A 27,187-nucleotide genomic window follows, 5' to 3' on the forward strand; every position below is an offset into this window, starting at 1 on the left:
TTCTGTTGAAAGGCCTGTTTAAAAAAAATAATTTGCAATATTGTGTCATTGACCACTTGACATTTAGTTAACTATTTAGAATTTTAGGTGTTAAAGAATCTACTGAAGTCTTTTTGGGGTATCATTGTGCCATTTATTGTTTTATTTGTGTTTATTCGACTGCATTACGAAGATGGCAAATGCACATTTTCCAATTTTTATTATTCAATTTTTGGTTTTAATTACTTGGCTCAATCAAAAAAAAGTGACCTTCAAATGTCTTACATTTTAAATATTTATTCTTACTTTGATCAAGAGGTCTTGCTGGCAGGTACAGCAAAGCAACAGGCCATTACATCTCTGAAATACTGTACATTCCCAAACATCTTTCAATGTGCAGTCCTACTTTTGGGACCCTGCAATGTGTCAACATGGACAAACTACTGTATGAGCTTAGTTGGATTGAGTAATTCAGATATAACACACACACTCAATAGCATGCAGGTTAAATGCATGATATTCATATTTGAAGGAGATGGACAATTATCCTAAAATCATGTTGAATTATAATTGAATGTAATCTGCTGTAAATAATATTTTAGATTTAACCAGAAAGGTCTCTCTCCATGTCTTTGTTAATGATGCACTGTTGTATATTTTGTTTGCTTTTTTTGTTTTGTTTTATATTGTTCTTTTAATATAGCAGACAGAAAAGGTCAACACATGTACAACATGCTATTTATTGTAAATGATTTGAACTGCATTTGTTTAGATGCCCATCTAACTTCATCTTCTTAAAATCTCTGTAAAAAGTAAGAAATGAATTATACAGTATACTGTAGTGTTAGTGAGATGGGTAACCTCACACTGATGATTTTGGTATATTTCATTTTCTTTGCACATGTACTCTGATGCTGGAATGTTATAATTTATTAAACCCTGGTTGGTGTTGGTCCTCTGTGTTTTTTTTTTATGTAGTATTTAGACAAGTGTTGTGGAACGAAATAAAACATCTTAAAATTGATGTATTCCTATCATATCGTAATTTTTGGAGAGGACTGGCAATTTACAGACAGGACAAGGGGCACCTATGGTGCACTTGAGTAACCTTTCTTTTCAATAATAAAAAGGTAATGATCTTCGTAAGCAGTGGTGGAAAAAAGTACTCAGGCAAGAGGATAAGGCAAGCCCACATTGCTATGGAAACGCGTAGGGGTGTGGGCTTGGAAGAGGGGCCGCTGCTGATGTTGTTTTACACTTACAGGTTGCAATATTAACTTTCACGGTAAGTTGCTCGCATCTACAGATAAAGTAGCAAACAAATTCTAAATAACTTGTATTTAGTATTTAGGAAGCTAAATATCTAAATGTATACAGTCAGACTTTATTGCAAACACGGTCATAATGCGAACGACTTGCTAGGCTAGTTTGACCGTTCAGCTAGCAAGCGCCAGATGACAACTTCAACCTACCTGTTCGTTTCCCCACTACGCCCTTTTTGTCACATAGCTGTACGTTTCATTTATCATTGTCACCGTCTCTCAAATACTGTACTAGACAATATTGATAATTGAATGTTATCTATTTCGAATCGAACTGTATGCTTGGAAATCAGTTATGCAAATGCATTTCCTGGCAGCAGGTATCATGGCGGGGACGTCACGACATGATCGGGAGATGGCAGTGAACGCTAAAAAACAGCTGTCTGTGTGCACAGACCCCGTGGAAAGCTTGAGGTTGCAGTGTCTTGCAAGAGGCTCTTCTGGCATCAAGTGTCTGAGCAGGTGAGAGAAAGGACAGTATACTTGTATGTGATGGGCAGAGTAAATGGTTCCATATCAACTGTTGCCCAGGAGGTCAACATCAAATATATATTTTTTTATTTGACCTTTATTTAACTAGGCAAGTCAGTTAAGAACAAATTCTTATTTTCAATGACGGCCTAGGAACAGTGGGTTAACTGCCTTGTTCAGGGGCCAACTGTATCAAATATGTTACTAGTCAAGCCTGTAAAGTAGTCTGAATTAGTCTAAGGACCTCTCTTGGTTGGTTTATAAAATGCAAGGATTGTTTCAGTAATGTGAACTCCACGAAATACTGTCTAATTTTGTTCAACAGCCAAGTATTTATCTTTTTTCTTCTTCAATTGTTTAATTATCTGTCAGAACATTCAAGATAATGGATGATGACAATAACCGTACGTTAGATATGAAGGAGTTTATGAAGGGCCTTAATGACTACGGTGTCCTCATCGAGAAAGAGGAAGCCATGGCAATGTTTCAGCGTTTTGACCGGGACAACAGTGGATCCATCGACTTTGATGAATTTCTCCTCACTCTCAGGGTAAATATCCGTGGTAGGGGTAAGCCTCTGAAGTACATGATAACTGTTGAAATGTGATCGCACTTACAGTATGCCATTTGTAAACTTTGTGCATTATTTCTGCTTGCAGCCTCCGATGTCCAATGCCAGGAAGGAGGTGATCATGCAGGCCTTTAGGAAGCTGGATAAGACTAATGATGGGGTGATCACTATTGAAGATCTAAGAGGGGTTTACAATGTCAAGTACCACCCCAAATATCAAAACGGGGAATGGACAGAGGAGCAAGTATTCCGCAAATTCCTGGACAGCTTCGACTCTCCTTACGACAAGGACGGACAGGTAATACTGATAACAATGTTGGGTAGAGGTAATAATGGTGTTCCCATCATCCACCTCTACTGTAGTGTACACCTATCCTGCTCAACTAACAGCCTGTACATTATTCCGTCAGATATGAATGAGATCATATATTTTTTTACTTAACCTTTATTTAACTAGACAAATCAGTTAAGAACAAATTCTTATTTACAATGACGGCCTACCAAAAGGCAAAAGGCCTCCTGCGGGGACGGGGGTTGCAATTAAAAATAATAATAATAATTTAGGACAAAACACACATCACGACAAGAGAGACACCACAACACTACATAAAGAGAGACCTAAGACAACAACATAGCAAGGCAGCAACACATGACAACAACATGGTAGCAGCACAAAACATGGTACAAACATTATTGGGCACAGACAACAGCACAAAGGGCAAGAAGGTAGAGACAACAATACATCACGCAAAGCAACCACAACTGTCAGTAAGAGTGTCCATGATTGAGTCTTTGAGTGAAGAGATTGAGATAAAACTGTATAGTTTGAGTGTTTGTTGCAGCTCGTTCCAGTCGCTAGCTGCAGCAAACTGAAAAGACGAGCGACCCAAAGATGTGTGTGCTTTGGGGACCTTTAACAGAATGTGACTGGCAGAACGGGTGTTGTATGTGAAGGATGAGGGCTGCAGTAGGTATCTCAGATAGGGGGGAGTAAGGCCTAAGAGGGTTTTATAAATAACAATCAACCAGTGGGTCTTGCGACGGGTATACAGAGATGACCAGTTGACAGAGGAGTATAGAGTGCAGTGATGTGTCCTATAAGGAGGATTGGTGGCCAATCTGATGGCTGAATGGTAAAGAACATCTAGCTGCTCGAGAGCACCCTTACCTGCGGATCTATACATTACGTCTCCGTAATCTAGCATGGGTAGGATGGTCATCTGAATCAAGGTTAGTTTGGCAGCTGGGGTGAATGGATGCATATGAGACACTTTTCTTAGACTCCTGACATTTACTGCTTATCTGTGAAACCATCTTAAACGGTTGTTATCATATAAACTACCAACTTGTTCTTGTTGATCATCCTTTCTTATTCCTGGAACACATTTGGTCACACGAGGAGTTCATGAATTCCTATGCAGGCGCCAGTGCCCCCATTTGATACGCGTATCTACTTTATTATCATGATGAAAAGTGCCTGGAAACTTAACTAACGTCTTCTTGATGTTTAGGGCAAAGACTAAAGAGCACTCAACCCTGGGATATGGACGGCAGATGCCATGGTGTCTCCAATTGACGAATTTCCTTATATGAACTGTAACTCAGTAAAATCTTTGGAATTGTTGCATGTTACGTTTATATTTTGGTTCAGCGTAGAACTAGAGACAAAACAAAACCTTGACATCTGCTGACTGACAGTGAGAAACACAGCTACACCAACTACCAGTTCTACTAGAATTGCCCTACTAAGTACTGTACCATGTACATGTTGCCCTGTAACAATTTGATAGCTTTGACAGTCTGACACCTTTGAGAAATAGGCCTAAAGCCCCCCAAAATTCTAAGAGCAGTGTAAATACCTTGAGGACAGGACTAAAAAACTGAAAGTAGACCATTACACCCCACTAAACTATTGCATAGAGAAATATATAAGCAAAAAGAGAGCGTTACACCCCACTAAACTAATGCATAGAGAAAGATACCATGGTGTCTCCTTTAGCTTATCTTTCTCTATGCAGTAGTTCAGTATAATATGTACATGGGGCCGTGCATTAGCGTGCTGAAACATGAGGTGATGGCAGCGGATGAATGGCACGATAATGGACCTCAGGATCTCGTCACGGTATCTTTGTGCATCGAAATTGCCATCGATAAAATGCAAATTAATTATTGTCCGTTGCTTATGCCTGGCCATACCATATCCCCACCTCCACCATGGGGCACTCTGTTCACAACGTTGACATCAGCAAAACGCTCGCCCACACAATGCCATGCACGCTGTTTGCCATCTGCTCGTTACAGTTGAAACTGGGATTCATATGTGAAGAGCACACTTCTCCATCGTGCCAGTGGCCATCGAAGGTGAACATTTGCCCGCTGAAGTCGGTTACGGTTACCCTGGTGAGGACGATGAGCATGCAGATGAGCTTCCCTGAGATGATTTCTGACAACAGAAATTCTTCGGTTGTGCAAACCCACAGATCCCGCAGGTGAAGCCGGATTTGGAGGTCCTGGGCTGGCGTGGTTACACGTGGTCTGTGGTTGTGAGGCCAATTGGACATACTGCCAAATTCTCTAAAACCACGTTGGAGGTGGCTTACGGTAGAGAAATTAACATTAAATTCTCTGGCAACAGCTCTGGTGGACATTCGTGCAGTCAGCATGCCAATTGCATGCTCCTCAACTTAAGATTTCTGTGACATTTTGTTGTGTGACAAAACTGCACATTTTAGAGTGGCCTTTTATTGTCCCCAGCACAAGGTGCACCTGTGTAATGGTCATGCTGTTTAGTCAGCTTCTTGATATGCCAGTGGATGGATTATCTTGGCAAAGGAGAAACTCTCACTTACAGGAATGTAAACACATTTGTGCACACATTTTGAGAGAAATAAGCTTTTTAGTGCCTACTGAAAGATTCTGGGTTCTTTTTATTTCAGCTCATGAAACATGGGACCAACACTTTACATGTTGCTTTCATATTTTTGTTCAGTGTATAATGCACCTTTAGTGGCCTGATTAAATAAGCATTTGGACGTTAGATGAAAATGTCTGAATGTATTGATCAAATCAAATGTTATTTGTCACATGCACGGAATAAAATAGGTGTAGACCTTACAGTGAAATGCTTACTTACAAGCCCTTAACCAACAATGCAGTTTTAAGAAAATACCTTAAAAAAAGAGTAAGAGATAAGAATAACAAATAATTAAAGAGCAGCAGTAAATAACAATAGCAGGGCTATATAGAGGGGGTACCGGTACAGAGTCAATTTGCGGGGGCACGGGTATCGAGGTAATATGTAAATGTCGGTAGAGTTATTAAAGAGACTATGCATAGATAATAACAGAGAGTAGCAGCAGCGTAGAAGGGGGTGAGGGGGCAATGCAAATGAGGGTAGCAAAAGGGTGACACCCTCAGCTCTCACACAACCTAGTCTTTCCCTTTCACCGCTTTGGTGTTCCAGTTCTCCTCCTTATCAGTGCAATGTGGGTTTTCTGTCTATATCTGACACTGATGGTGTAGGCTGGTTCAGTAAGCTCTGTCTGTCACTTCCTCCCCTTCTGCAGGTCACCAAGGAGGAGTTTCTCAACTACTACTGCGGAGTCAGCGCCTCCATCGATAGTGATGTCTATTTCATTCTCATGATGAAAACTGCATGGAAATTATGAGCTTTAAGTTGATACATTTATGATAATGATTTTTAATGGACAGTTCGTCAAGGTGCTTTCTTAAACTAATATTTCGTTATGGAAATCATGTTGACAAACGAATATTTATAATTTCCCAATGATATGCAAATGGTTATGAATGACTTGTTCATATTTTGTGCAATGTTAAAATATGTATTTCAGTTAGTCACTCTCTCCACAAGCTAACTAACTACATCTAGCTATATTATGTATTGTAGAAAACTGTAGTCCACAGTCTGACGCCTCGATCAGACCGACAGCGTCATTACATACCGTTTTGCATAGCTACGCAACTAAACTGAAAGCATGTATATACCATGTTATGCATTACACAGAACGCACTGCAACTGCCTCTGCAATTCCTTTGTAAATGAATGTACTTCTGGTGTACCAAAACGCAAGGACGCTGTCGGTCTGATTGAGGCGTCAATGTTGGAATACAACTTTATAAAGACACAGGAAAACCATAGAGATCCCCTTACATTCAGATTGGTTGAGCAGATACAACATGAATGATACATCAAAGTACAGTCATTTCAGGGGATGAGAGCAGAAGAAGTTATACTTTTTATTTATTTATTATGCATACACATTTGATCTGTTTTAATAAAATGTTTTAAACACAAAATTCAACAACGGTCATTTTTATACAGGAAATGCTGTCAACATTTGTCAGAGTAAAATATACAAATACCAGATGTACAGAAAGAAAGCTGTAATACGGTGAAGCTGAAAACTAATGCTATGTCTAACATTACGTGTTCAACAAAATGATCAAGCGTTCTGCATTGAAAACGAATGCATGATAGTTCATAATATAGTAATAGTATAATACATTCAAAGTAAAAAACTACGTACTGGTAACTGCAGGAAATACAATCATGTATGTGCAAAAAATAAGAAAAAAAATGTGACAAACATTAGACAGAAATGAATCAAACCTTATTTCCATGTTTATGTATATAAATGTGTAGAAGGGTTCAAACCCTGAGGAATGGAATGATACATTCTAGGTTTACTTTGCAGCTGTTGTCATGGTAAAGTAAAGAGTATCTTTGTGAAGGCCATAAGAAGCAGCAGTGTGTATTATAATAATATTAGGCCAGGATATCACGGTGGTCCTCAGTATACTATCCTCAGTATAATATACAGAATGGGAAGAAGTGCAAATGCAAAAAGAATATATAAAGGAGGGACAGCTTTGTATTTCAAGTTAGTCAAGTCAAGTTCTCCCTTGTCTTTTGCAACTACCAACAGATTAATAACAAGACCTAAGAAACATAATGAGGATTATTCCTGTTCTGTCTCCTATCATTTGTAAATAACATGTGCATTGAGTTCTGCTAGTCTCTTGTGATACTGGGAGTCAGTGGATAGTCAGTTTGAGTCACGGTGGATCAAATAGACTTCATATGAAAGCAGCCGTTAACAAAGTCGCTCAGAGCTCAGCGTAAGAATGTAATAAGAAGCTATAATCTTGAATAAGTTCTTTCTCTCTACATCTCTCACTGGATCTGATAGAAACTAGACATGGTGACATACACCTCACCTTTGCCTCCTTGCTGGGTAGCAACTAGCCCCTCAGGACCAATGTTACCATCACTGTCGTCTGTCTCCACACTCTCCGTGTCACTCTTCAGGTCCAGGATACCCATGGTGGAGCCACTACTCCCAGCCCCAAAGTCGGGGTGCTCTCCTGGGGACTCGCACCTCAACAGTATGGCCTCCGAACCTCCACTACTGGTGCTATGGCAGGACTTCGTATCCCCATCACACTCTTGAATGAGGTATTGATCTTTGACCGCAGTGAGATGATGGGCGTCAGAGTCAGGGGGTTGGGCAGTAACGTGCTGCTCCTCGTCCAGCTCCACCAGCTGGATCTTGAGGTCACTGAACACCTCGGGGTTAAAGCTCAGAGGTTGGCCCTGCTGGGTCACAGGAAAGAGACAGGATAAACCAATATCCTCCTAACTCATGGACATTTATTGTTCCCAATCTAGTGCATATCAGAGGACTTACACTACATAACATCTCATTCCAAAATCATGGGCATTAGTATGGAGTTGGTCCCTCTGCTGCTATAACAGCCTCCACTCTTCTGGGAAGGCTTTCCACTAGATGTTGGAACATTGCAGTGGGGACCTGCTTCCATTCAGCCACGAGTATTATTGAGGTCGGGCACTGATGTTGGGTGATTCCAATTCATTCCAAAGGTGCTCGATAGGGTTGAGGTCAGGGCTCTGTGCAGGCCAGTCAAGTTCTTCCACACCAATCTCAACAAACCATTTCTGAATGGACCTTGCTTAATGCATGGGGGCATTGTCAGGCTGCAATAGGAAAGGCCCTTTCCCAAACTGTTGCCACAAAGTTGGAAGCACAGAATAGTCTAGAATGTTATTGTATGCTGTAGCATTAGGATTTCCCTTCACTGGAACTAAGGGGCCTAGCCCGAACCATAAAAACAGCCCCAGACCATTATTCCTCCTCCACCAAACTTTACAGTTGGCACTATGCATTCGGGAAGATAGCGTTCTCCTGGCATCCGTCAAACCCAGATTCGTCCGTCAGACTGCCATATGGTGAAGCGTGATTCATCACTCCAGAGAACGTTTCCACTGCTCCAGATTCCAATGGCGGCAAGCTTTACACCACTCCAGCCAACACTTGGCATTGCGAGTGGTAATTTTAGGCTTGTGTGCGGCTGATTGGCCATGGAAACCCAGAGTTTGCAACCACACATACAGACGAGTTTTATGCACTATGCGCTTTAGCACTCGGCTATCCCATTCTATGAGTTTGTGTGGCCCACTTTGCGGTTGAGCCATTCTTGCTACTAAACGTTTCCACTTCACAATAACAGCACTTACAGTTGACCGGGGCAGCTCTAGAAGGGCAGAAATTTGACGAACTGACTTGTTGAAAAGGTGACATCCCATGACGATGCCACGTTGAAAGTCAAAGTCACTGAGCTCTTCAGTAAGGGCATTCTACTGCCAATGTTTGTCTATGGGGATTGCATGGCGGTGTGCTGGATTTTATACACGTGTCAGCAACGGGTGTGGCTGAAATAGCCAAATCCACTAGTATTCAGACCCCTTCCCTTTTTCACATTTTGTTACGTTACAGCCTTATTCTAAAATGGATGTAATGTTTTTTTCCCTCGTCAATCTACACACAATACCCCATAATGAAAAACAGAAAACAGGTTTTTAGAAAATGTTGCTAATTTATTTATATACCTTATTTATACAAGTATTCAGACCCTTTGCTATAAGACTTGAAATTGAGCTCAGGCGCATCCTGTTTCCATTGATCATCCTTGAGATGTTTCTATGATTGATTGAATTTACCACAGGTGGACTCCAATCGATTGGGCATGATTTGGAAAGGTACACACCTGTCTATAAGGTCCCACAGTTGACAGTGCATGTCAGAGCAAAAACCAAACCATGAGGTCGAAGGAATTGGCCCTCAAGCTCCAAGACAGGATTGTGTCGATAAACAGATCTGAGGAAGGGTACCAAAAACTTTCTGCAGCATTGAAGGTCCCCAAGAACACAGTGGCCTCCATCATTCTTAAACGGAAGAAGTTTGGAAGCACCAAGACTCTTCGTAGAGCTGGCCACCCGGCCAAACTAAGCAACCCGGAGAGAAGGGCCTTGGTCAGTGAGGTGACCAATAACCTGATGGTCACTATGACAGAGCTCCATCTGTGGAGATGGGAGAACCTTCAGAAGGACAACCATCTCTGCAGCACTCCACCAATCAGGCCTTTATGGTAGAGTGGCCAGACGTAAGCCACTCCTCAGTAAATGTACATGGCTGCCCTCTTAGAGTTTGCCAAAAGGCACCTAAAGGACTCTGACTATGAGAAGCAAGATTCTCTGGTCTGATGGAACCAAGATCGAACTCTTTGGCCTGAATGCCAAATGTCACGTCTGGAGGAAACCTGGCACCATCCTTACGGTGAAGCATGGTGGTGGCAGCATCATGCTGTGTGAATGTTTTTCAGCTGCAGGGAAAGATGAAGGGAGCAAACTAAAGAGAGATCCTTGATGAAAACCTGCTCCAGAGCACTCAGGACCTCAGACTGTGGCGAAGATTCACCTTCCAACAGGACAACGACCCTATGCACACAGACAAGACAACGCAGGAATGGCTTCAGGACAAGTCTCTGAATATCCTTGAGTGGCCCAGACAGAGCCCGGTCGTGAACCCGATCGAACATCTCTGGAGAGACCTGAAAATAGCTTTGCAGCGACGCTCCCCATCTAAACTGACAGAGCTTGAGAGGATCTGCAGAGAAGAATGGGAGAAACTCCCCAAATACAGGTGTGCCAAGCTTGTAGCATCAACACTCGAGGCTGTAATCACTGCCAGAGGTTCTTCAACAAAGTACTGAGTAAAGGGTCTGAATACTTATGTAAATGTAATATGTCAGAATGCTTTGTCATTATGGGGTATTGTGTGTAGATTGATGAGGAAACATATATATTTTTTAATAAGGCTGTAACGTAACAAAATGTGGAAAAAGTCAATGGGTCAGAATACTTTTAGAATGCAGTGTATAGTGTGTACCTTCATTGGCTCGTAGGTCTGGACGATCTGGAGAAGTGTGTGTTTGGGATGTGGAATGCTTGGCCATATGAAAGAATGTATTCTGTGAGGAAAGAGAGACATGAGAGTGGAGGACATGCGCGCGCGCGCGCGCGCGCGCGCACACACACACACACACACACACACACACACACACACACACACACACACACACACACACACACACACACACACACACACACACACACACACACACACACACACACACACACACACGCCGGAGTGGATGGCTGCCGTCTTATCGGTTCTTAACCAACCGTGCTATTTTGTTTGTTTTTTCACATGTTCGTAACTTGTTTTGTACATAATGTTGCTGCTACCATCTCTTATGACCGAAAAGAGCTTCTGGACATCAGAACAGCGATTACTCACCTCGAATTGGACTAAGAGTTTTTCTTTAATGAGTCGGACGGGAAGGATATACTACAAACACTCTAACGGACCCTCATCCCCGTCATTCGCTCGAGAAGGAAACAAAGATTTTGCGTAAAGAGATCAGGGTGCCTTGTGAGGATCAGGTGAAGATCTGCCTTTGCCATTCGTCCTGGTAGCAAACGTTAAATCGCTGGAATATAAATGGGGCGAACTGAAAGCACATATGTCCTACCAACATGACTTTAAAAACTGTAATATCTTATGTTTCACCGAGTCGTGGCTGAATGACGACATTAATAACATACAGCTGGCGGGTTATGCATTCTATCGGCAGCATAGAACAGCAGCTTCTAGTAAGACACGGGGTGGGGGTCTATGCATATATGCAAACAGCTGGTGCACGATATCTAAGGAAGTCTCAAGGTTTTGCTCACCTGAGGTATCATGATTAGCTGTAGACCACACTATCTACCTAGAGAGTTTTCATCTGTAATTTTCATAGCTGTCTACATACCACCACAGACAATGCTGACACTAAAACCGCACTCAATGAGCTGTATACCGCCATAAGCAAACAGGAAAGCGCTCATCCAGAGGCGGCACTCCTAGTGGCCGGGGACTTTAACGCAGGGAAACTTAAATCAGTTTTACCTAATTTCTATCAGCATGTTAAATGTGCAACCAGAGGGGGGAAAACTACAGGGAAAAAAACGCCTTCACTCCACACACATAGACGCGTACAAAGCTCACCTTCGCCCTCCATTTGGCAAATCTGACCATAATTCTATCCTCCTGATTCCTGTTTACAAGCAAAAATTAAAGCAGGAAACACCAGTGACTCGTTCTATAAAAAGGTGGTCAGATGAAGCAGATGCTAAACTACAGGACTGTTTTGCTAGCACAGACTGGAATATGTTCCGGGATTCTTCGGATGGCATTGAGAAGTACACCACATCAGTCACAGGCTTTATCAGTAAGTGCATCGATGACGTCATCCCCACAATGACTGTACGAACATACCCCAACCAGAAGCCATGGATTACAGGCAACATTTGCACTGAGCTAAAGGGTCGCTTTCAAGGAGCAGGACTCTAGCCCGGAAGCTTATATAAAATCCCGCTATGCCCTCCGACGAACCATCAAACAGGCAAAGCATCAGTACAGGACTAAGATCGAATTGTACTACACCAGCTCCGATGCTCGTCGGATGTGGCATGGCTTGCAAGCTATTACAGACTACAAAGGGAAGCACAGCCACGAGCTGCCCAGTGACACAAGCCTACCAGATGAGCTAAATAACTTCTATGCTCGCTTCGAGGCAAGTAACACTGAAACATGCATGAGAGCATCAGCTGTTCCAGACGACTGTGTGATCACGCTCTCCGCAGCCGATGTGAGTAAGACCTTTAAACAGGTCAACATTTACAAGGCCGCAGGGCCAGACGGATTACCACGACGTGTACTCCGAGCATGCGCTGACCAACTGGCAAGTGTCTTCATTGACATTTTCAACCTCTCCCTGTCTGAGTCTGTAATACCAACATGTTTCAAGCAGACCACCATAGTCCCTGTGCCCAAGAACACTAAGGTAACCTGCCTAAATGACTACCGACCCATAGCACTCATGTCTGTAGCCATGAAAGGCTTTGAAAGGCTGGTCATGTCTCACATCAACACCATGATCCTAGAAACCCTAGGCCCACTCCAATTTGCATACCGCACCAACAGATCCACAGAGGATGCAATCTCTATTGCACTTCACACTGCCCTTTCACACCTGGATAAAAGGAACACCTATGTGAGAATGCTATTCATTGACTTCAGCTCAGCGTTCAACACCATAGTGCCCTCAAAGCTCATCACTAAGCTAAGAACCTTGGGACTAAACACCTCCTTCTGCAACTGGCTCCTGGACATCCTGACGTGCCGCCCCCAGCTGGTAAGGGTAGGTGACAACACATCTGCCACACTGATCCTCAACACGGAGGCCCCTCAGGGGTGCGTGCTCAGTCCCCTGTACTCCCATTTCACTCATGACTGCACGGCCTGGCACGACGCCAACACCATCAAGTTTGCCGATGACACAACAGTGGTAGGCCTGATCATCGACAACGATGAGACAGCCTATACGGAGGAGGTCAGAGACCTGACCGTGTGGTGCAAGGACAACAACCTCTCCCTCAACGTGATCAAGACAAAGGAGATGATTGTGGACTATAGGAAAAGGAGGACCGAGCACGCCCCCATTCTCATCGACAGGGCTGTGGTGGAGCAGGTTGAGAGCTTCAAGTTTCTTGGCGTCCACATCACCAACAAACTAACATGGTCCAAGCACACCAAGACAGTCATGAAGATGGCAGAACAAAACCTATTCCCCCACAGGAGACTGAAAATATTTGGCATGGGTCCTCAGATCCTCAAAAGGTTTTACAGCTGCACCATCGAGAGCATCCTGACGGGTTGCATCACTGCCTGGTATGGCAACTGCTCAGCCTCCGACCGCAAGGCACTACAGAGGGTAGTGCGTACGGCCCAGTACATCACCGGGGCCAAGCTTCCTGCCATCCAGGACCTCTATACCAGGCGGTGTCAGAGGAAGGCCCTAAAAATTGTCAAAGACTCCAGCCACCTTAGTCATAGACTGTTCACTCTGCTAACGCACGACAAGCGGCTAATCAAATGGCTACCCAGACTATTTGCATCTCCCCCTCTTTCTGCGCTGCTGCTACTCTCTGTTATTATCTATGCATAGTCACTTTAATAACTCTACCTACATGTACATATTACCTCAATTACCTCTACATCGGTGCTCCCGCACATTGACTCTGTACCGGTACCCCCTGTATATAGCCCCGCTATTGTTATTTACTGCTGCCCTTTAATTATTTGTTATTCCTATCGCTTACTTTTTTGTAGGTATTTTCTTAAAACTGCATTGTTGGTTAAGGGCTTGTAAGTAAGTATTTCACTGTAAGGTCATCACCTGTTGTATTCGGCGCATGTGACAAATCAAATTTGATTTGATTTGTCACGCGCACACACACACACACACACACAAAATATGAAAAGGAGACCAATTTAATACTCACTGTATTCTCCAGAAAATACTAACTGCCAAGGTGACCAGAATCAGAGCAAAAATGGCCACGATGAGTGAGTAGGACAGCATCTGGACATCTTTCTTTGTCTCTGTAGGGGAGTGGAGAGAGAACGAGAGCAGAGACGATGCATGTGACTCCCATTTCCTCTACCCTCTATCACTTCCAACTGCACAGTCTCGATATCATACTATACTTTTTAGACACGTAAGTCTTTTTTTGTTTACCTTTGTCTGTTCTGAAACTGAGAGGGGCACTCCATTCACTCCAACTACCATCAAAGTACCCCCCGTTTGGCTTGGCTCGAACCTTGACGTGATACTCTGTGTTCTTATGGAGGTACTCTTCCCCCTCGATGATCAGAGGCTGATAGGTTATGCTATGAACCTATGAACAGGGTACACCGTAAAAGAAGAACAAGAAATTGTGTTCATAGAATATACTGTACTATACAGAGTAACTACAGTGTTGCTAAATAGTTATTATGTCTGAATTAAAGAGAAATGTATATCATATAGTTTAGCATTTGCATCCAAACATCCAATAAAATTAGGCTTTTGGCTACTGTACCAGAGTATTTTTGACACTCCAGATGCGAAATTGGAACAGTTGATTGCTGGGTTTCAGGTAATCGTTTAGGTATAGATTCCCAATGTAAATAAGAGCCCGGTTGGAGCTCCCCAGAAATGTGACATTCACCACCCAAGGACTCCTGGGTTTAACTAAACCAGAAAGATGAACAAGAAACAGAGGATAAGTGTTAAGGGCAATTGATGAAGGAGACAACTAAGGACTATCAATTGATGAAGATGTCATCTAAAAATGTGTCATGGTACTGTCATTCCAACCATAGTGTCTTCACTTATATTTTCAACCTCTCCCTGACCCACTCTGTAATACCTACAAGTTTCAAGCAGACCACCATAGTCCCTGTGCCCAAGAACGCCAAGGTAACCTGCCTAAATGACTATTGCCCCATAGTGCTCACATCTGTGGCCTTGAAATGCTTTGAAAGTTTGGTCACATCAACAACATCACCCCAGACACTCTGGACCCACTCCAATCAGCATATCGCCCCAACAGATCCACATATGACTCAATCTGGCCTTTTTTGCCTTTACCTCCCTTATCTCACCTCATTTGCTCACTTTGTATATAGACTTATTTTTCTACTATATTATTGACTGTATGTTTGTTTTACGCCATGTGTAACTCTGTGTTGTTGTATGTGTCAAATTGCTTGCTTTATCTTGGCCAGGTCGCAATTGTAAATGAGAACTTGTTCTCAACTTGCCTACCTGGTTAAATAAAGTTGAAAAAAAATAAAAAAATAAAAATAAATAAATCTCTATTGCATTCCACACTGCCCTTTCCCAGCTGGACAAAAGGAACACCTATGTGAGAATGCTGTTTATTGACTACAGCTCAGCGTTCAACACCATAATTCCCTCCAAACTCATCACTAAACTAAGGACCTTGGGATTAAAAACCTCCCTCTGCAACTGGATCCTTGACTACCTGACATGCCGCCCCCAGGTGGTGAGGGTAGGCAACAACACATCCGCCTCGCTGACCCTCAACACGGGGGCCCATCATGTGTGCTTAGTCCCCTCCTGTACTCCCTGTTTACCCATGACTGTGGTGATAGGCCTGATAACCAACGACTATGAGACAGCCTATAGGGAGGAGGTCAGAGACCTGGCAGTGTGGTGCCAGGACAACAACCTCTTCCTCAATGTCAGCAAGACAAAGATGCTGATCGTGGATTACAGGAAACAGAGGGTCGAGCACGCCCCCATCCACATCGATGGGGCAGTCGTGGAGCAGGTCGAGAGCTTAAAGTTCCTCGGTGTCCACATCACTAAGAAATTATCATGGTCCACAGACACCAACACAGTCGTGAAGAGGGCACGACAATGCCTCTTCCCACTCAGGAAGCTGAAAAGATTTGGCATGGGCCCTCAGATCCTCAAGAAGTTCTACAGCTGCACCATTGAGAGCATCTTGACTGGCTGCATCACCGCTTGGTATGGCAACTGCTTGGCATCTGACCGCAAGGCGCTACAGAGGGTAGTGCGTACGGCCCAGTATATCCCTGAGGCCGAGCTCTCTGCCATCCAGGACCTCTATAGCAGGTGGTGTCAGAGGTAGGCCTTAAAAATGGTCAAATATTCCAGCCATCCAAGTCATAGACTGTTCTCTCTACTACCGCATGGCAAACGGTACCGATGCACCAAGTCTGGAACCAACAGGACCCTGAATAGCTTCTACCCCCAAGCCATAAGACTGCTAAGTAATTAGTTAAAAAGATAACCACTAGGACTCCTGAGTGGCGCAGCGGTCTAAGGCACTGTATTGCAGCGCTTGAAGCGTCACTACAGACCCGGGTTCGATCCCAGGCTGTGTCGCAGTCGGCTGCAATCGGTAGACCCATGAGGTGGTGCACAATTGGCCCACGTCGTCCGGGTTAGGGGAGGGTTTGGCTGGCCGGGATGTCCTTGTCCCATCGCTCTGTACCGGGCTGGGCACATGCATACTGACTTCAGTCGCCGGGTGTACGGTGTTTCCTCCGACACATTGGTGCGGCTGGCTTCCAGGTTAAACGAGCAGTGTGTCAAGAAGCTTGGTGGGGTTGTGTTTTGGAGGACGCATGGCTCTCGACCTTCGCCTCTCCCGAGTCCGTACGGGAGTTGCAGCTATAGGACAAGACTGTAAATACCAATTGGATATCCTGAAATTGGGGTAAAAAAAAAGAAAAATTAAGATAACCAATAGCTACCCGGACTACTTGCATTGACCCTTTTTTCACAAACTCTTTTGACTCATCACATACGCTGCTGGTTTTATTATCTGTTTATTATCTATGTTGCCTAGTCACTTTATCCCTACCTACAATACCAGTCAAAAGTTTGGACACCTGCTCATTCAAGGGTTTTTCTTTATTTATACATATTTTCTATTTTGTAGAATAATAGTGAACATATCAAAACTATGAAATAACAAATAAGGAATCATGTAGTAACCAAAAAAGTGTTAAACAAATCAAAATATATTTCAGATTCTTCAAAGTAGCCACCCTTTGCCTTGATGACAGCTTTGTACACTCTTGGCATTTGCTCAACCAGCTTCATGAGGAATGCTTTTCTAATAGTCTTGAAGGAGTTCCCACATATGCTGAGCACTTGTTGGCTGCTTTTCCTTCACTCTGCGGTCAAACTCATCCCAAACCATCTCAATTGGGTTGAGGTCGGGTGATTGTGGAGGCTAGGTCATCTGATACAGCACCATCACTCTCCTTCTTGGTCAAATAGCCCTCACACACCCTGGTTGTGTGTTTTGGGTCATTGTCCTGTTGAAAAACAAATGATAGTCCCACTCAGCGCAAAACAGATGGCATGGCGTATCGCTGCAGAATGCTGTGGTAGCCTTGCTGGTTAAGTGTGCCTTGAATTCTAAATATATCACTGACAGTGTCACCAGCAAAGCACCCCCACACCACATCTCCTCCTCCATGCTTCACGGTGGGAACTACACATGCAGAGATTATCCGTTCACCTACTCTGCATCTCACAAGGACACAGTGGTTGGAACCAAAAATCTCAAATTTGAACTCATCAGACCAAAGGACAGATTTCCACCGGTCTAATGTCCATTGCTCGTGTTTCCTGGCCCAAGCAAGTCTCTTCTTCTTATTGGTGTCCTTTAGTAGTGGTTTCTTTGCAGCAATTTGACCATGAAGGCTTGATTCACGCAGTCTCCTCTGAATAGTTGATGTTGAGATGTCTGTTACTTTGTAACTCTGTGAAGCATTTATTTGTGCTGCAATTTCTGAGGCTGGTAACTCTAATGAACTTATCCTCTGCAGCAGAGGTAATTCTGGGTCTTCCTTTTCTGTGGTGGTCCTCAAGAGAGCCAGTTTCATCATAGCGCTTGATGGTTTTTGCGACTGAACTTGAAGAAACCTTCAAAGTTGTTGAAATTTTCCTGATTGACTGACCTTCATGTCTTAAAGTAATGATGGACTGTCATTTCTCTATGCTTATTTGAGCTATTCTTACCATAATATGGACTTAGTCTTTTACCAAATAGGGCCATCTTCTGTATTCCACCCCTACCTTGTCACAACACAACTGATTGGCACAAAAGCATTAATAAGAAGGGAAGAAATTCCACAAATGAACTTTTAACAAGGTGCTGTGGTGGCTAATTTCTGCATTACCAAATGAGGAGAGTTACAAACTTCACACACCAGTCAGAGTTATACGTAAACTACATCTTTAATAATTAAGATGCTTTTGCAAAAGCCCTTTGACTTTCAATGATGCGCTATCTCTAATGAACCATTGAAAAAGTGATTACACAAAAGTACAAAGATCTTTTATACCCAAGATCCACCCCTCTCAACGTACATGATGAACAACAGATCTTAGGAACTGTTCACAAAGGGACCTTATACTTTAGAAAGGAGTATCCCTTAGCCAGATAACATTCGCTATAAATTATCGTTCAGTTAGGTCCCTAATGACGAGGTTCTAATCTCATTCCTGGTACTTCATAGTACAAAAACACCATCTCATCCAATGGCATATATCAATTGTCAACTCTAGATACTCCCATCTCAAGTAAACCCCCTCTTGATCCCACTCCTGGACAAGCTCACTGAGGGGAGTGACTTGCACACAGACATTGTGGAGACAAATAATTGGTTCCCCATTAATCACGCCATCCCTTCACATGGTTTAAGAATAGGTAAAGACACATTCACATATGAAGACAATGTTCCATTCTGTCCTCTTCAGGGACATGTAAAAGACAAGCCTGACCTCTCCCCTCTCTGGGCCCCAAGTGACTGAGCCCCAGCTAAGGGAAAAGTGCAACTAAAAGACAGCAGAGTCCAAAGGGATACTTTCTAATGACAAGTATCTCACATAAACATATTATGCTAATAAAACAGCTTAACTATCTATGTTACCCAACTAATTCTGATTCATCCGCCACAGCGCACCTGTTAATTTAAATGCATTCCAGGTGACTACCTCATGAAGCTGGTTGAGAGAATGCCAAGAATGATTTTGATGTCTTCACTATTATTCTACAGTGTAGAAAATAGTAAAACTAAAGATAAACCCTTGATGAGTAGGTGTGTCCAAACTTTTGACGGGTACTGTATATGAACATACAGTATCTGCCTCAATTACCTCGTACCCCTGCACATGGACTCGGTACTAGTACCCATGTATATAGCCAAGTTATCATTACTCATTGTGTATTTATTCCTCTTGTCATTATTTTTCTATAAAATATTTTTTTTTTTACTCTGCATTTTTGGAAAACTACACATAAGTAAGTATTTCACTGTTGTTCTACACCTGTTGTTTAACGAAGCATGTGACAAATAGGTGTAATTTAAGGTGAGAAGGTATGAAATTATGATAACTTACCTATTTTTGCCAAGAGGATTGTTTTCCTAAATGTGCTGCCTCCTTTTAATTGAATGGTGAGATTACACGGTGGTAGAGCGGCCAGGTTCGTAAATGTGACATTATTCCCCTTCTCTGTCAGACAGCATTTCTTACCAATGCTGTTGGTGTAGCTGTAAACATAATATTCATAAAATCAGATTCAGGGAATCATTTCCTAGTCCATCTGAGGATTTTACACATTTGGATATCTGTATATGCAGTAAGTGTGGAGTTCTTCTACCCATGATTGATGTCCTATGTATTGTACAAGCTCCTAACTAACATAGCTGATGTTCAGTGGTCTTCTAGAAGGATCATTACCAAAGAGTCATGGCTTTTACGTCCTCTATTTCATCATCACCGTTGTCATCATCAAGGTGGCAGGTTAGGGTGTTTGGTGACGACACACTTAGATGAGAAGTGCAGAGTATTCTGGGTTCTGGGAGGGAAAGGAAAGGAAATCATTTCAGCAATTTAGATGAGGTCACAAGCAGCGAATCCAGATACATTTTGTCAAATACATTTTGGTATGGAGTGAGAAATAACAGTCAGTGATGCACCAGCACTGTTTTTTTGGACACAAATGTTGCAGTGAATGTAAATAAATTCTTCAAGAGAATTAAAATAACTCTTCAAGAGAAAAGGTAGCTCACCATTGTCAGCCCATTCTCTTCCACTTTGAGAGTGCACCAGATCCGGGAGAAGGAGTAGGGCAATCCACAGGCTGTATTCCATTTTTCACAAAGGTGTCACACCAACGTAAGATGTAGTGGCCCCTCACACAGCAGTGTTAGACTCTAGGGCACACACGCACAAGGAACTCAAAAGTGATGTCTCAGCTGTCTCAATGAACTGTCAGTATAAATATCACAGAGAGCAGAAAAGAGCGAGAGAGAGAGTGGTAGGAAGAGGGAGTGGCAGAGAGAGAGAGCAAGAGGGAGAGAGAGAGAGAGAGGGCGGGGGCAGAGAAAAGGTTTTTGGGTCCATATACCTTGCCGGATACGTTTATGCAATTGTCAGGTTATATTCTACATTCTGTAATATCCCTGAGAGTAGTATGGATACTCATCCAATTGCCGGGTTATATTCTTCTGCTATTGACGGGCTAACCCTAACTTCAAGATTTGTATTACCATTGTTTATTCTAAGCACATCACTCTTAGTGATATCCCGGGGTTAATATTTGTAGGTTTATCTAGCCTGGTCACATTCCTGTATTAGAATTCCAGATGGTTGTTTGTGTGAGAACGTTTTCTAAGAAAAGGGGAGGTGTTGGGTGCCTATTTGTTCAGTGCTCCAAGCATTACAATATGAGAACGTTTTGCTGTTATGGAGACCTTGTATATTTACACAGACAGAAGAGTATATCATTTTCTTACTTTCAAACAGTTGTGTTTTCACATAGTGTAAGGACCTAGTCATTTGAATATTAGAATACTTTTCAGCTGTCTTTACTATTGTGCAACAACCTGTGGATTTACTATCGTGCAACAACCTGTGCTACATGCATTTAACAAGAAGACAGTCTTCCTCTCCATGTACCAACAACCATGAAGAGAAAAACAAACCAGTAACCTACAAACCACTTCCTGTCAACTCAAATTAACTGGTTTGGTTTCAAATGAGGCCAGAACGTACTCAACTTACTCAACACTAACCTTATCACTGAACAAAAGTTTGAGTTTGAATAATTCTTCACAATCGATATATCCTTTATTAATTGCCAAAATATAACAATATAAAATCAGAAAAAGGAGTTCAAACTATTTACCATTACAGGATGTTGTGAGGATGACTTGACACTTGACACACTTGTTTCAATAGTTTCTAGTATTACATTGATAAGGTTCCATTGCATTTGTGGTATGTGTCCTGTAAAGAACACAGTAAAGAAAATCCCCTTACTGTTAATAATTTCCCCACATTTTCCTGTTATGTCTAGAGACCAACCCAACTACCAAGGAAATATTTAAAAAGTAAAAAATATAAATAGTAAAGTACAGATACCCCAAAAAACGACTTAAGTAGCACTTCAAAGTACTTTACACCACTGGACACACGCATACGCACCCACACGCTAGCACACACACTCTACACACACATACACTACCGTTCAAAAGTTTGGGGTCACTTAGAAATGTCCTTGTTTTTTAAAGAAAAGCACATTTTTTGTCAATTAAAATAACAGCAAATTGATCAGAAATACAGTGTAGACATTGTTAATGTTGTAAATGTCTATTTTAGCTGGAAATGGCTGTTTTTTAATGGAATATCTACATAGGCGTACAGAGGCCCATTATCAGCAACCATCACTCCTGTGTTCCAATGGCATGTTGTGTTAGCTAATCCAAGTTTATCATTTTAAAAGGCTAATTGATCATTAGAAAACCCTTTTGCAATTATGTTAGCACAGCTGAAAACTGTTGTTCTGGTTAAAGAAGCAATAAAACTGGCCTTCTTTAGACAAGTTGAGTATCTGGAGCATCAACATTTGTGGAATCGATGACAGACTCAAAATGGCCAGAAAAAAATACCTTTCTTCTGAAACTTGTCAGTCTATTCTTGTTCTGAGAAATGAAGGCTATTCCATGTGAGAAATTGCCAAGAAACTGAAGATCTCGTACAACATTGTGTACTACTCACTTCACAGAACAGCACAAACGGGCTCTAACCAGAATAGAAAGAGTAGGAGGCCCCGGTGCACAACTGAGCAAGAGGACAAGTACATTAGAGTGTCTAGTTTGAGAAACAGACGCCTCACAAGTCTTCAACTGGCAGCTTCATTAAATAGTACCTGCAAAACATGCTGGCCTTCTAGGCAGAGTTCCTCTGTCCAGTGTCTGTGTTCTTTTGCCCCTCTTATATTTTATTTTTATTGGCCAGTATGAAATATGGATTTGTCTTTGCAACTCTGCCTAGAAGGCCAGCATCCCGAAATCGCCTCTTCACTAAGTGACCCCAAACCTTTGAACGGTAGTGTACATTGTAGTATTCTTGTATGGATACTCATCCAATAGTCAGGTTATATTCTTCTGCTATTGACGGGCTAATCCTAACTTCAAGATTTGTATAATCATTGTTTTTTATTTTCTTGTAGTAATGTAGTGAAGTAAAAGTAGTTAAAAATATAAAGAGTACAGTACAGATATAGTACAGATACCCCCAAAAAACTACTTATTAAGTAGCACTTCAAAGTATTTTTACTTAAGTACTTTACACCACTGGACACAAGCATACGCATACACACGCACTCTACACACACGTACATTGTATTATTGTTGTATGATGGTATTATACATGTTGTATTGTAGATATGTAGTGGTGTAATAATGTTATATGATTTACTGTTTTATCTTTTGTTTGTGTGTGATGTAAGCGCTTTAATGTGTTTGGACCCCTTAGCAGCAGCTAATGGGGATCCCTAATAAATAAATCAAATACCTAATGTGTTTATCAGGATTTAACATTAGAGAGAATAACATAACCTAGATCTTTCATATTGTGAAGGAGGATTGGAGGGAAGGTGATGGATCTGTGTGTGTTTTTGGTACCTGCGGGTGCCCGTGGGTGGAAGGTAGATGTTGGTGTGAGCTCTCGATTACGTCTGTGGGTGGCAGCTGTGGTTCCGATGCTGGGTTTGATGTAGAAGAAAAATTCAAAAAACATGTAGGGGAAGGGGAAGAATCCTATTCCTCTCTACACTCACTAGCTTTTGCACTGTTTACATTGAGGGGCCACATCTTACAAGAGATTACTGATTACAAAGCAGGATCAAGGAGTTGGCCAACTAACTTGCCTAAATATTCAGAAATAACTGTTTTTGAAAGATAAGATTTAAATAGGCATGGTCAAATTGACTCAACAACCACAAACACATAGCTGTTTATCAAAGCCCGTGATTGCCTGTGTTACACTGATACCTGCGTTAGGGAAGGGGAGATGGTTATGAGAAGGGTCAGAGGTTAGTTAACACTTGCCTAGCAGCACACCATTCTCTACAATGCGCCGTAAAGCCTGGTTGGTGCACATCTGATTCTACGGAGTTCTGAGGAACCAACCAGCCTGCCCCGCCTCCCCCGATGAAACCACAAGCTGGCTGCCTTATATCTACACTCATTTCACAAACATCATCTGCTGTGGTTTTGTACCACATGGTTTTATAGCGCTCCACACAGGCCTGGGAATCTGTTCTCTCGTCTGTTTTGTAGTCTCTCGGCGCTGTCTAAATCCTCATCCTTTGACTGAGTGTAGAGACTATTTATTGCTTGTGGGTAAAGGACGATACATGGTCCCTGTGTGCTGGTGAAAAGAGTCTGTAGTAATGTATTGAAAAGCAACAGCAAAAACCTAAAAAAAAAAATCACATAATTAAAGAGCAACTGTCCCTAAAAAGCTACTTTTCCTTTTGAAAATGGCCTATGTGGCATCAATATGAAACATTTATTCTTGTGTAAAAATGGACTACAATGTGTAAATAGGATAATTTCTGTCATAAAGTCAACCTCGTCCAAAACTGAGATTTGAGAGATGATAGGATAAAATGGTATGTTATAGAATGACAGTAACAGTTTTCCGTGGGTTGGGTTTATTTTAATCCTGCTCAAATGCCCACAGCTGGCAGCACCCAAGTAATCATACATTTGAAGCGCAGCAGCATTGGACTCAATTGTAATGCCCATGGTCAATTTGGTTGTACATTCTACAATCCCATGGGGAAAGTTAGGGACCATCAGTAAAGGATGTACAAGGAACAATATTTTAAAAGGTCAATAGCTCCAAATTTCAATGACTTAAAAACCTCAAACCAACTAAATTGTAGAAATTAATTTACAAATATTTAAAGCATTTATTGAGACAACTAATAGATGTGCAACATTAAAATATTGTCTCATTTACATTGTGTAATTTTATTGACGGTCCCAAACTATCCTCAGATATAGTATATCCAAAGTCAAACCAATTTTGCCACAGTCGCACTCCAGCTGGCTGAAGCTAATTGGCTAAATGATTTGGCTAAGTTTTCCCATCTGCAAACACACAGAGGATACACCCACATCAAACCACACACCGAAACCAACTCACGTTGAATTCAGTAATGGCCTCTAGCGTTTCTTAATTAACCAAATCTAAAACAAGGCCAAATCAGGAAGTGCAGTCGACCTTTAAAGATGCACTCCAGGATCTTAAGCGCAACAAATTTGTAACATCATATGAATAGCAAAAAGAACATAAATATATACAGTATATATTTTTGGGCCCGACGTAACATATCATACGAAATGGATGACGTACTACACAAAAAACGGGGACCACTATTGACTCATGAGCAGCACTTTCAAAACTATTGGCTAAAATGATACAAAAGTTTGAGAGTGCATCTTTAACCAAAAACAATTAAAACATCCCCATCAAGCATGTAAACAGATTCGGTAAAGTGCTGCTTAAGCTACCTCTGACCTCATCCTTCAGATATATCCTCCACCTCCGCTATGAAGGCACACTGTGAGCTCATACTACTATTGTTTGGCTCATTTCCAGTGAAGCCACACCAAAATAAGCAACTCTTTGAACCGATGTCTGTGGCAGCCACATGAATCTCTCCGCTGCACAGCAACTCGGTGAGCTTCCTGCTTCCTTTTGCTTGTTTCTCTAACCAAGGTTGCACTCAACATCAACAAACTGTTTTGCAATATTCTGTAACAATGGTAGACTTGGTTGCAGAGGTAACCTATTGTGTTTTTGCCTATAAAACTCAACTGAGTGGCTTTCACCTGCATATCTTTTGACTAATTGGTCAAGAAATCCACCTCCTTATGTCACTCTGTAATTGTGTTCAACATTCACGAATGTAGAGTGGATGTTGTCATCTCAGAATGTCTCAAGTCTGTTCTAATCAGGTAGCTTAGTGTTTTTGGTGCAGGCATCGAGATACGGGGTCATCCTCGGAGTCAAAGATGAACCATGGAGGCCCATTTGATCACACGTATGTGTGAGACACACTTTCATTGATGTAAACCTACCAAAACCTGCTTTAACCCAGAAAGCTGTGATTTGTAATAAGACTGGCAGACAATATATATGTTTTTGGTGGTTATGTCAATGGAGGTCAACCTGTCGACGTCAGCCTTACTGCCAAACTAAACATAACGTGGCCTGGTGTGTTCTGGTACGATGTGCCGCTGCCAGCATGGGTTTCAATCAAACCCACTGTCAACATTCCCTTTCCTGCCTTTAATTAAACAGACAGATTTTGATGGGGATTTTTGTGTGATGTTAATTACATTTCCACAGGGCCACGGAAATTGTAGAAGGGTTAACCTCTATCGTTCTCGATCCAATAAACATACCAAATACTTACAAATATATTTAAAAACAAAACATACCAAACAGCCATGCAACACTACCTATCATTTCCTCGCTGATCAGCCTGTTCTGAGAGCAGAGTTACTAACCACCTGAGAGACTGAAGGTAACCACGGACACTGAGCTAGACATCCATTCAGTGACAGCTGCTTAGCTACAGACACAACCGGTCTGCTACCATGCGAGACACTTTCACAAAGCCTTCCACACGTCGGCTCTGTCCATGTATCGGTGTTTGTGTGAAATGAAGGTGTCTGTGTGAGAGGAAGAAGGGGAGACTGCCATTCCACCAATACCCACAGACACCAAGTGGTTGCAGGGCTGTAGTTGTTATTACAGAAGAGTAATGTCAGCTACTCTTAACTAATACCAATACAGGAGCCTTTGGAGTAGTTTAAAACATTCCCCAGGGTAATCCCACATAGCAGATAACGTATGCAATTCTGTAATCACATCTGAAATGTGTTTTTTTGATAGTGTACAGGCTTGGGTTTTTCCATTTATGTTTTGAGGTTAGACTTTACCACATATAGCTATAACCGATTGACGTCACCTCGACCGTCAGTATGCGTACACCAGTGCTGATTTGTCACCTCATTAGGTGTTTCACCTGTGCTGGCAAAGTGGGTGGGGTTATATCCTGCCTGTTTGGCCCTGTCCGGGGGTATCATCGGATGGGGCCACAGTGTCTTCTTATCCCTTCTGTCTCAGCCTCCAGTATTTATGCTGCAGTAGTTTATGTGCCGGGGGGCTAGGGTCAGTCTGTTACATCTGGAGTATTCTCTTGTCTTATCCGGTGTCCTGTGTGAATTTAAATATGCTCTCTCTAATTCTCTCTTTCTTTCTTTCTCTCGGAGGACCTGAGCCTTAGGACCATGCCTCGGGACTACCTGGCATGATGACTCCTTGCTGTCCCCAGTCCACCTGGCCATGCTGCTGCTCCGGTTTCAACTGTTCTGCCTGCGGCTACGGAACCCTGACCTGTTCACCGGACGTGCTTGTTGCACCCTCGACAACTACAATGATTATTATTATTTGACCATGCTGGTCATTTATGAACATTTTAACATCTTGACCATGTTCTGTTATAATATCCACCCGGCACAGCCAGAAGAGGACTGGCCACCCCTCATAGCCTGGTTCCTCTCTAGGTTTCTTCCTAGGTTTTTGGCCTTTCTAGGGAGTTTTTCCTAGGGAGTTTTTCCTAGCCACCGTGCTTCTTTCACATGCATTGCTTGCT

General features: G+C 42.3%; 2 protein-coding genes across 4 annotated transcripts; one reads left to right on the forward strand and one right to left on the reverse strand.

Moving 5' to 3' along the window:
• Positions 1 to 1,179: 1,179 nt before the first annotated feature.
• Positions 1,180 to 6,660, forward strand: capslb (calcyphosine-like b). Of its 2 annotated transcripts, none has more exons than XM_029708939.1 (5): positions 1,180 to 1,264; positions 1,622 to 1,763; positions 2,145 to 2,322; positions 2,432 to 2,641; positions 5,910 to 6,660. In XM_029708939.1, the coding sequence occupies exons 2-5, from the start codon at positions 1,627 to 1,629 to the stop codon at positions 6,009 to 6,011; spliced, it is 627 nt and encodes a 208-aa protein (XP_029564799.1). In that variant the 5' UTR covers positions 1,180 to 1,264; positions 1,622 to 1,626; the 3' UTR covers positions 6,012 to 6,660. The 2 variants fall into 2 exon arrangements, with proteins under 2 accessions (XP_029564799.1, XP_029564800.1); XM_029708940.1 differs by having other exon boundaries at positions 1,189 to 1,264; positions 1,619 to 1,763.
• LOC115159342 (interleukin-7 receptor subunit alpha-like) lies at positions 6,595 to 20,444 on the reverse strand. 2 transcript variants are annotated; one of them, XM_029708938.1, is made up of 8 exons: positions 20,238 to 20,444; positions 19,906 to 20,023; positions 19,564 to 19,715; positions 14,693 to 14,844; positions 14,350 to 14,509; positions 14,114 to 14,213; positions 10,611 to 10,692; positions 6,595 to 7,957 (listed from the first exon to the last, which is right to left on the reverse strand). In XM_029708938.1, exons 1-8 carry the CDS (start codon positions 20,317 to 20,319, stop codon positions 7,538 to 7,540), a joined length of 1,266 nt encoding a protein of 421 aa, XP_029564798.1. In that variant the 5' UTR covers positions 20,320 to 20,444; the 3' UTR covers positions 6,595 to 7,537. The 2 variants fall into 2 exon arrangements, with proteins under 2 accessions (XP_029564798.1, XP_029564797.1); XM_029708937.1 differs by having other exon boundaries at positions 6,595 to 7,960.
• Between the last annotated feature and the right edge of the window lie 6,743 nt (positions 20,445 to 27,187).

Source organism: Salmo trutta, chromosome 23 (assembly GCF_901001165.1).
Source record: "Salmo trutta chromosome 23, fSalTru1.1, whole genome shotgun sequence".
In the NCBI taxonomy this organism is placed as follows: Eukaryota; Metazoa; Chordata; class Actinopteri; order Salmoniformes; family Salmonidae; genus Salmo; species Salmo trutta.